This window comes from Procambarus clarkii, chromosome 20, assembly GCF_040958095.1.
Source record: "Procambarus clarkii isolate CNS0578487 chromosome 20, FALCON_Pclarkii_2.0, whole genome shotgun sequence".
NCBI classification, from domain to species: domain Eukaryota; kingdom Metazoa; phylum Arthropoda; class Malacostraca; order Decapoda; family Cambaridae; genus Procambarus; species Procambarus clarkii.
This window is the reverse complement of record NC_091169.1, coordinates 34,608,053-34,619,879: the sequence shown is the minus strand read 5'-3', so window position 1 is coordinate 34,619,879 and position 11,827 is coordinate 34,608,053. Positions and strand designations below refer to the sequence as shown.

The 11,827-nt window shown below is 38.6% G+C and overlaps 1 protein-coding gene across 1 annotated transcript in view; it reads left to right on the top strand.

The window, feature by feature from the left end:
• LOC123755309 (protein psiQ) overlaps positions 1-11,827 on the top strand; it is a 97,110-nt gene that overhangs the window by 25,232 nt on the left and 60,051 nt on the right. Inside the window, exons 8-11 of the mRNA XM_069327849.1 lie at positions 3,139-3,264; positions 10,000-10,125; positions 10,435-10,560; positions 10,827-10,952. Of these exons, the coding sequence (XP_069183950.1) occupies positions 3,139-3,264; positions 10,000-10,125; positions 10,435-10,560; positions 10,827-10,952 (504 nt within the window). The remainder of the gene's footprint in view (positions 1-3,138; positions 3,265-9,999; positions 10,126-10,434; positions 10,561-10,826; positions 10,953-11,827) is intronic.

The window sequence follows — 11,827 nt, the reverse complement described above, 5'->3', positions numbered from 1 at the left end:
GACGATGTTATAACCCTTAGTAATGGGGGTATCCATCTGTATTGTCTTTTACACAAATATGTAGGTATCACTTGTATTTTTACCTTTAATGTTAAACACTAAATGATTATTTCGTAGGAAAGTTTAACTCGAATGATACACGAATTTAAATGCACAAGATTTAACAAATTTCAAGCCTGGAATTATCTTGTGCAAAATGCAGAATAATAAATGCTTGATACAATTATCAGTGGTGATTACAGCAACCTGTCCTCGCACTTAATGCTCTGCAGTTCAGACGCTGTTAACCACACTGTCCGTATTCCAGTGGTGCCATACGGAATTTGAAAGCACTGGCATATTGACGCTCATGGAAGTAATGAGAATCGGTGTGGATAGGTTAGGTGGGATGCCTGGATTTGTACACTTTGGGGCAGGAAAAACCACTTCAGATTCAGTATATATATTCCTAATGACAGACTTGTATCAATTATTTAACTTGAACTTTAATTAAAATTGTTTCGCAGCTCATTCTTACGGTTTGGTGTAAGCCATAAGAATAGGCTGGGAAACAAATTTAATTAAAGTTCGTTAGATAATTGGTCTGTCTGTCATTTTATATATATATATATATATATATATATATATATATATATATATATATATATATATATATATATATATATATATATATGTCGTACCTAGTAGCCAGAACTCACTTTTTGGCCTACTATTCAAGGCCCGATTTGCCTAATAAGCCAAGTTTTCCTGAATTAATATATTTTTTCTAATTTTTTTCTTATGAAATGATAAAGCTACCCATTTCATTATGTATGAGGTCAATTTTTTTTTATTGGAGTTAAAATTAACGCAGATATATGACCGAACCTAACCAACCCTACCTAACCTAACCTAACCTATCTTTATAGGTTAGGTTAGGTTAGGTAGCCGGAAAAGTTAGGTTAGGTTAGGTTAGGTAGGTTAGGTAGTCGAAAAAGCATTAATTCATGAAAACTTGGCTTATTAGGCAAATCGGGCCTTGCATAGTAGGCTGAGAAGTGCGTTCTGGCTATTAGGTACGACATATATATATATATATATATATATATATATATATATATATATATATATATATATATATATATATAGATATATATATATATAGATATATATATATATAGATATATATATATATAGATATATATATATATAGATATATATATATATAGATATATATAGATATATATATATATATAGATATATATATATATATAGATATATATATATAGATATATATATATATAGATATATATATATATAGATATATATATATATAGATATATATATATATAGATATATATATAGATATATATATAGATATATAGATATATATATAGATATATATATAGATATATATAGATATATATATAGATATATATATAGATATATATATATATATATATATATATATATATATATATATATATATATATATATATATATATATATATATATATATATATATATATATATATATATATATATATATATATATATATATAATCTCGTACCTAGTAGCCAGAACGCACTTCTCAGCCTACTATGCAAGGCCCGATTTGCCTAATAAGCCAAGTTTTTAATGAATTAATGTTTTTTCGACTACCTAACCTAACCTAACTTTTTCGGCTACCGTACCTAACCTAACCTAACCTAACTTTTTTGGCTACCTAACCTAACCTATCCTATAAAGATAGGTTAGGCAGGGTTGGTTAGGTTTGGTCATATATCTACGTTAATTTTAACTCCAATAAAAAAAAATTGACCTTATACATAATGAAATGGGTAGCTTTATCATTTCATAAGAAAAAAATTAGAGAAAATATATTAATTCAGGAAAACTTGGCTTATTAGGCAAATCGGGCCTTGCATAGTAGGCCGAGAAGTGTGTTCTGGCTACTAGGTACGACATATATATATATATATATATATATGTCGTACCTAGTAGCCAGAACTCACTTCTCAGCCTACTATTCAAGGCTCGATTTGCCTAATAAGCAAAGTTTTCCTGAATTAATATATTTACTATAATTTTTTTCTTATGAAATGATAAAGCTACCCTTTTCACTATGTATGAGGTCAATTTTTTTTTATTGGAGGTAAAATTAACGTAGATATATGACCGAACCTAACCAACCCTACCTAACCTAACCTAACCTATATATATAGGTAAGGTTAGGTTAGGTAGCCAAAAAAAGCTAGGTTAGGTTAGGTTAGGTAGGTTAGGTAGACGAAAAAACATTAATTCAGGAAAACTTGGCTTATTAGGCAAATCGGGCCTTGCATAGTAGGCTGAGAAGTGAGTTCTGGCTACTAGGTACGACATATATATATATATATATATATATATATATATATGTCGTACCTAGTAGCCAGAACGCACTTCTCAGTCTACTATGCAAGGCCCGATTTGCCTAATAAGCCAAGTTTTCGTGAATTAATGGTTTTTCGACTACCTAACCTACCTAACCTAACCTAACCTAACTTTTTCGGCTACCTAACCAAACCTAACCTATAAAGATAGGTTAGGTTAGGTTAGGTAGGGTTGATTAGGTTCGGTCATATATCTACGTTAATTTTAACTCCAATAAACAAAAATTGACCTCATACATAATGAAATGGGTAGCTTTATCATTTCATAAGAAAAAAATTAGAAAAAATATATTAATTCAGGAAAACTTGGCTTATAAGGCAAATCGGGCCTTGAATAGTAGGCCAAAAAGTGAGTTCTGGCTACTAGGTACGACATATATATATATATATATATATATATATATATATATATATATATATATATATATATATATATATATATATATATATAATATATATATATATAATATATATATATATATAATATATATATATATATATATATATATATATATATATAATATTTAATTTATTTATTTTATCATTATTAGAGAACCCAAGGCAAGATTTGTGAGGGAAAACTCAGTGAACCACAAAATAGGTTTCATCAAATTTATTTGTATTATTTCCTCTACTTTCCATACCAGCAATGTTTATGTTAGTTTAGTAAAGTGATTAATATACAAGTATACCTTAACCACCATTACAAAACTCCCCATCTCACTGCAGTCTGCCAGCCACGATCTACATGCAACAATAATGATGGTGTTTGCAAAACATCACAATGTTCAGATGATGAACTGGAGATCGCAGACGCCTGCCTTGGCACCGGCTGTTTCTGCTGCGCCCCTAAAGGTCAGTAGCACAAATGTATTAATTACCAATACAGTATTCGCAAATTAGTTTGATGTCTTTATTTGGCCTTTATAAGTAATTTACCTTTGAAAAGAGATGAATATTTACTCAGTGTTTGAGTCGCATCCATCCCCATTATTACCCCTATTTCTTCAACCATGTGTGTGACTACTACATCTTACCCCCCCCCCATTCCCCCCATTCCCCCCATTCCCCCCCATTCCCCCCCATTCCCCCCCCATCACCCCCATCCCCCCCTCACCCCCATCCCCCCCTCACCCCCATCCCCCCCCCACCCCCATCCCCCCCATCCCCCCCTCATCCCCCACATCCCCCCCTCATCCCCCACATCCCCCCCCATTCCCCCCCATCCCCCCCGATCCCCCATCCCACCCCATCCCCCCCATCCCATCCCCCCCTTCCCCCCCATCCCCCCCTTCCCCCCCCATCCCCCCTTCCCCCCCATCCCCCCCTTCCCCCCATCCCCCCCCAAACACACACACACGTACACACACACACGTACACACCACACAACCTATATATTATGTGAGAAATCTTTAAAGAATTCTGATAAAGAAAGAGATCTAGGAGTGGTTCTAGATAGAAAACTATCACCTGAGGACCACATAAAGAATATTGTGCAAGGAGCCTATGCAATGCTTTCTAACTTCAGAATTGCATTTAAATACATGGATGGCGATATACTAAAGAAATTGTTCATGACTTTTGTTAGGCAAAAGCTAGAATATGCAGCTGTTGTGTGGTGCCCATATCTTAAGAAGCACATCAACAAACTGGAAAAGGTGCAAAGACATGCTACTAAGTGGCTCCCAGAACTGAAGGGCAAGAGCTACGAGGAGAGGTTAGAAGCATTAAATATGCCAAAACTAGAAGACAGAAGAAAAAGAGGTGATATGATCACTACGTACAAAATAGTAACAGGAATTGATAAAAAAGACAGGGAAGACTTCCTGAGACCTGGAACTTCAAGAACAAGAGGTCATAGATTTAAACTAGCTAAACACAGATGCCGAAGAAATATAAGAAAATTCACCTTCGCAAATAGAGTGGTAGACGGTTGGAACAAGTTAAGTGAGAAGGTGGTGGAGGCCAAGACCGTCAGTAGTTTCAAAGCGTTATATGACAAAGAGTGCTGGGAAGACGGGACACCACGAGCGTAGCTCTCATCCTGTAACTACACTTAGGTAATTACACTTAGGTAATTACACATGTACACACACACACAATGGATATTCAGGGCTGTGAAGGTTTCAGTGACTACATAATAGGAACAATAACAACTGGAGGGCAAAAAATTATAGTCGTAGTCATATATAATCCACCACCAAATGACAGAAGACCTAGACAGGAATATGATAGAAACAACATGGCCACCATTAACATAATAGAAAGAGCAGCTTCTGTTGCTAGCAGGAATGGATCTGGACTACTAATTATGGGAGACTTCAACTATGGGAAGATAGATTGGAAGAACAGAGACCCGCATGGAGGACCAGAAACATGGAGAGCTAAGCTGCTGAACGTGGCAACAAGAAACTTTCTAAGCCAGCACACCAAAGAACCAACAAGAATGAGAGGAGAAGATGAACCAGCAATGCTTGATTTGATATTTACCCTAAATGAATTGGATATAAGGGAAGTTAAGATGGAAGCGCCCTTGGGAATGAGTGACCACAGTGTATTGAACTTTGAGTACCTGGTAGAGCTAGGACTTATCTCCCCCCAAAAAGAACTAGGAATCAAAAGGCTGGCATACCGAAAGGGGAATTATTAACAGATGAGAAGTTTCCTAAGTGAAATACCTTCGGACACAGACCTCAGAGACAAGTCTGTACAGGGTATGATGGACTATGTTACCCAAAAGTGTCAGGAGGCAGTAAACAGGTTCATCCCGGCCCAAAGGGAAAAATCCGAGAAGCAACAAAAGAATCCATGGTATAATAGGGCATGTATGGAAGCAAAGAAACTGAACAAAAAGGAGTGGAGGAACTTCCGGAATAACAGAACACCAGAAAGCAGAGAGAGATACCAGAGAACCAGGAATAAGTACGTCAGGGTGAGAAGAGAAGCAGAGAAAAATTTTGAAAATGATATAGCAAACAAAGCCAAGACCGAACCAAAGCTACTCCACAGTCACATCAGAAGGAAAACAGTGAAAGTACAGGTATTGAAACTTCGAACAGGCGAGGACAGGTATACAGAGAATGACAGAGGTGTGTGATGAACACAACAAGAGGTTCCAAGAGGTCTTCACAACAGAACAAGGTGAGGTCACTGTGCTAGGAGAAAGGGAAGTAAACCAGGCGGCCTTGGAAGAGTTTGAAATTACGAGAGAGGAAGTCAAGATACACACGCTGGATCTGGATGTTAGAAAGGCACTTTCCATGGGTACTGAAAAGAGTGTGCAGAGGCACTTTGCTTGCCACTCTCTATAGTGTATAGTAGGACACTGGAGACAGAAGACCTACCAGAAATATGGAAGACGGCGAATGTGGTCCCAATATACAAAAAGGGCGACAGGCAAGAGGCACTGAACTACAGGCCAGTATCCTTGACTTGTATACCATGCACGGTGATGGAGAAGATTGTGAGAAAAAACCTGGTAGCACATCTGGAGAGAAGGGACTTCGTGACAAATCGCCAACATGGGTTCAGGGAGGGTAAATCTTGCCTGACTGGCTTAATAGAATTCTATGACCAGGTGACACAGATTAAGCAAGAAAGAGAGGGCTGGGCGGACTGCATTTTCTTGGATTGTCGGAAAGCCTTTGACACAGTACCGCATAAGAGGCTGGTACATAAGCTGGAGAGACAGGCAGGTGTAGCTGGTAAGGTGCTCCAGTGGATAAGGGAGTACCTAAGCAATAGGGAGCAGAGAGTTACGGTGAGGGGTGAGATCTCTGATTGGCGTGAAGTCATCAGTGGAGTCCCACAGAGCTCTGTACTCGGTCCTATCTTGTTTCTGATATATGTAAATGATCTCCCAGAGGGTATAGATTCATTTCTCTCAATGTTTGCGGATGATGCCAAAATTATGAGAAGGATTAGGACAGAAGAGGACTGTTTGAGGCTTCAAGAAGACCTAAACAAACTGAAGGAATGGTCAAACAAGTGGTTATTAGAGTTCAACCCAACCAAATGTAATGTAATGAAGATAGGTGTAGGGAGCAGGAGGCCAAATACTAGGTATCATCTGGGAGAGGAAATTCTTCAGGAGTCAGAGAAGGAAAAAGACTTGGGAGTTGATATCACGCCAGACCTGTCTCCTGCAGCACATATCAAGAGGATAACATCAGCGGCATATGCCAGGCTGGCCAACATACGAACGGCATTCAGAAATTTGTGTAAAGAATCATTCAGAACTTTGTATACCACATATGTCAGGCCAATTCTGGAGTATGCAGCCCCAGCATGGTGTCCATATCTAGTCAAGGATAAGACTAAACTGGAAAAGGTTCAAAGATTTGCCACCAGACTAGTACCTGAGCTGAGAGGTATGAGCTACGAGGAGAGACTGCCTGAATTGAACCTCACCGCTGGAAGACAGAAGAGTTAGGGGGGACATGATCACTACATTCAAGATTCTCAAGGGAATTGATTGGGTAGATAAAGACAGGCTATTTAACACAAGGGGACACAGGTGGAAACTGAGCACCCAAATAAGCCCCAGAGATATTAGAAAGAACTTGAGTTCTTTCAAAGAGTGGTTGACAAATGGAATGCATTAGGAAGTGATGTGGTGGAGGCTGACTCCATACACAGTTTCAAGTGTGGATATGATAGAGCCCAATAGGCTCAGGAATCTGTACACCTGTTGATTGACGGTTGAGAGGCAGGACCAAAGAGCCAGAGCTCAACCCCCGCAAACACAACTAGGCGAGTACAACTAGGTCAGTACACACACGTACACACACACGTACAGGTACACGTACACACACACGTACACACGTACACACATACGTTTTGGACGTTTAGGGAAGGAAATTTCATCTAGGGTGGACCGAGCGGCAGAAGAGATGAAAATCAGTAATCAGAGGCAATGTGTCGTAATGGAGAAATGTCACAAGTGGAGTACCACAGGGTTCAGTTCTTGCACCAGTGATGTTTATTGTCTACATAAATGATCTACCAGTTGGTATACAGAATTATATGAACATGTTTGCTGATGATGCTAAGATAATAGGAAGGATAAGAAATTTAGATGACTGTCATGCCCTTCAAGAAGACCTGGACAAAATAAGTATATGGAGCACCACTTGGCAAATGGAATTTAATGTAAATAAATGTCATGTTATGGAATGTGGAATAGGAGAACATAGACCCCACACAACCTATATATTATGTGAAAAATCTTTAAAGAATTCTGATAAAGAAAGAGATCTATGGGTGGTTCTAGATAGAAAACTATCACCTAAGGACCACACAAAGAATATTGTGCAAGGAGCCTATGCTATGCTTTCTAACTTCAGAATTGCATTTAAATACATGGATGGCAATATACTAAAGAAATTGTTCATGACTTTTGTTAGGCAAAAGCTAGAATATGCAGCTGTTGTGTGGTGCCCATATCTTAAGAAGCACATCAACAAACTGGAAAAGGTGCAAAGACATGCTACTAAGTGGCTCCCAGAACTGAAGGGCAAGAGCTACGAGGAGAGGTTAGAAGCATTAAATATGCCAAAACTAGAAGACAGAAGAAAGAGGTGATATGATCACTACGTACAAAATAGTAACAGGAATTTATAAAATCGACAGGGAAGATTTCCTGAGACCTGGCACTTCAAGAACAAGAGGTCATAGATTTAAACTAGCTAAACACAGATGCCTAAGAAATATAAGAAAAATTCACCTTCGCAAATAGAGTGGTAAACGGTTGAAACAAGTTAAGTGAGAAGGTGGTGGAGGCCAAGACCGTCAGTAGTTTCAAAGCGTTATATGACAAAGAGTGCTGGGTAGACGGGACACCACGAGCGTAGCTCTCATCCTGTAACTACACTTAGGTACTGTAATTACACACACGTACACACACACTTTACCTCTTTCACATGTGTGTTTAACAAGTTTGCACCTTGTATATTAAATTCCTAACATGAAGATACTCCAGAGTGATACGGAAAGTTGTAGAAAATATACCCTCTAATAATCATTAGTTTTTTTACTATGAATTTAGGTAACTTGATTGTTCTCCTTAATCCCGAGAGTAAGAAAATAGAAGCATAGGAACCTTATACTAAAAGATCAACAACGCCAGCAATGCGGCCTGGAAGAGAAGGATGTGTAGCATCCAGGGGAGTGTTGTGGGGCACCCATGTACACTCACATACTGTCTCCTACTACCCGCTGTATATTTGTACTTTATTTAATTTAAAACTAATCGACACAAAATGGGTTGGTTACACGGAATGTACACGGTTAGTTGTCACAGATTATAGAGTTCATCCAGCTCCTCAGATGGCGAGAAGGAACCATGACTGCATTATGCGTTTACCCTCTGTATTGCCATGCTGAAGTGCTGGAAGAGGAAGCTGGTGGCTGTAGGACCTATTGTTGTTTCGGTTAGCTTAGAATCCAGATCCTTAAAACATTTAGTGACACTTTTACCCCAGGCAGCAAAGGTCTCCTAGGCAATGGGGCAAAATTGTAGTGGTGATTCAGATCTCTGTATTTACGAGACTTGGCTCCTTCCCCGTGAGTGACATCACCACCCGGATGTGCAACATTGAAGGCAATATAGATGTTAACCAAGGTTGAAGTGCATATGTAGTCCCACACCAACTGTTTACCATTCTTCGAGAAGTTCACTGTAATCTCGTCTAGGCAACCAGCAGGCTCATTAGATTTGCTGCTCATTAGGTAACAGGGCACTCTACTGGGTAACCAGCTGGGTAAAGCTCCTCTTATTGATGTCATTGATGCCATTGATTTCACTGTGCCCCTGAGTGCCATCCCTGTGTGCTTTGGCAGAGCAAACCATGCTGGCTGTAACTGTCAGATACCGCCTCACTGTAAATATACATATATTCGGTGTGGATTGCGGCAGCAAGGTGGAGAGCCACTGTAATTTGTAGGGCCTGCGATGTGAGATGCGTGCCGGTTACCGAAATTGGGGTTGCTAATAGGAGTTCACCTGTACGGGGAGCTGCTATGGCTCTAAGGTGAGAAATATCATGTGTTGTTGCAGCTTCTTGGCATGTTTCACCTGCTCGGCCTACAATGGGGCCATCCCAGCTGGATTGCAGTCCCACCACCACCATCCCAGTTGGATGGTAGTTCTGCAAAAGACCCATTGGGTGGTGTTGTCTAAAACTGGGATTGTGTGTTCCTGCTTGTTGACCTAGGTAATCCGGTAGGATTTCACCAGGTTGTCAGATGCCACTGAAGAGGACAGGAACACTGGTACAGTTTAGCAATTTGTGTTGCTATACGAATGATGTGGCCCTTTCCCCGAGACTGACAGGAAGGGAGGCATTTTCCATTGCGAGTCATTGAGAGAAAGGTTAAGGGCTTTGTCTAACAATGATTTCAGCAAGCTGTCGTATTCCTCTAGCTTAAGGCTATTGAAAGATAGTGAACATCTAAGAAAGTTGGGCAACCTGGATAGGGACGAGCATCTGATTATGCACTTAATAAATAATACATTTAATAAGTTTAGACAATTCGTTAGGTAATATCAATGCATCTTGACCCTTACTAACTCGCCTCATCTCTTTGCAGTCTGCCTCCCACTAGGTAAATGTAACGCTAAGAATGGCATCTGCGTGACATCGCAGTGTACAGACAATGAGCTGGAGATCCCACAAGGCTGTGCAGGAGATGGGTGTTGGTGCTGCGCCCCTAAAGGTCAGTAATTCTAACTAAATATTTAATTGTAAATCTCTTAAAATGCAAAATATGAAAGGTAGGGTCCAATATAAAGACCTATGCCGGTAATATACTTATCAAATGTGCTGATGAGTTCTCGAATCTCAACTTATGAATGATTACAAAGTTACAGGTAACTGACTGTGTGCACGTGAGTGCAGGAAAGAGTGAAATTTGTGTAGTCTTTGTTTTATTTGATCATAAATACATAATTTCCAATGTATATTTCAAAGTCAATAAGTTGCACGTGCACCTCAAGCATAACAAACGGGCCTCCTTTCATTACAGTATGCTACCCTCAAAACATATGTAGTTCTAAGCGAGGCTATTGCAAAACCTCGAGCTGTTCAACTGATGAACTGGAGATTGATAAAGGTTGCTCAGGCACTGGCTGTTGGTGCTGCACTCCCAAAGGTTGGTGACGAATGAGGATTTATTGTAAATACTGTATTTTCAAACGCATAATGTATATAATTCACTGTTAACTATTCTCATCAATTAATCCCTCAAAAATGCCTAGTAATCTAATTTTATCAACAATGTATATATGGTAAAAATATTCATATAGCAAGGTTGATTGTCTTGATTACCAAGATGCAAAGGTAAAATGGGAAAGTTGTTGCTTACAAAATTGGTTACAGCTGTACTGCCCCATTACAAACTTATCTTATCCCTTGCAGTGTGTGCGATACAGCGTGTGTGTAGCACTCAGAATGGCGTGTGCAGGAAGTCCCAGTGTTCTGCTAATGAGCTTGAGATCCCACAAGGCTGTACAGGCAGCGGGTGTTGGTGCTGCGCCCCTAAAGGTCTCGACTGGTTAATATAGTTTTTATTTACAAATATTTGTCAATGCTAAAGAAGGTAGAGTTCACTTTTAGCTTTTCACTGTAATTAACCTTCAAAAGTGGTTAGTATTTAAAACTAGTAATGATCTGTTTGTCACACACGTTCACTAATATTGTGTGTAAATGTGCTTCTCGATGAGATGTAAATTATGTGCTATATTTTAATTTTATTTAATTATTTAAAAATTTTCCTCATTAATAATTATTTCATATTGAGAAGACTGGAATAATTTGAAATGATCATTACTATATCTTATATTTTCAACCTTATGCACTTTTTGTCTGCACATTTTTCAACCACATAAACAAAATATTTATAGGTTTTTGTCTTAAATTAATTTGTAATTATAATTATAATGAGGACGAATGGTAAGTTCAACATTATTATATTATATACACGACATAAACTTCGATGTCTTCTTTGCATGTTCAATCTGACCTCTTACTGAACGTACTAAATTTGTTACTTAGTAGAGACCCCCAGCATAATTTTTTTTAATTGAAATTCCCTGGTATCGACACTTTTAGGGACTAATGAGTATTGGGCCCCGGTAGGTTATGTGGGTAGTCAAAGTTTTCGCACTTTTAGTTAGGCTAAACCATTGTATTTTTTATGGAGGGAAAATTGAGAGAACAGGCTGGCATGTCAGCCAAGGAGAAAAGCTATAATATTGCTTAACATTTGACTTTAATACAGTCAATACATTTTACAGATGTCACAAATCTGGCAAAGGTGTTAGTGCTTCAGACATAGTCATCCCTATACCTGCAACAGGTACACATTTTCAAGCCCACAGCTTCTCCATATAGCAATAGCCCCTCCACCTTGCTGCCCC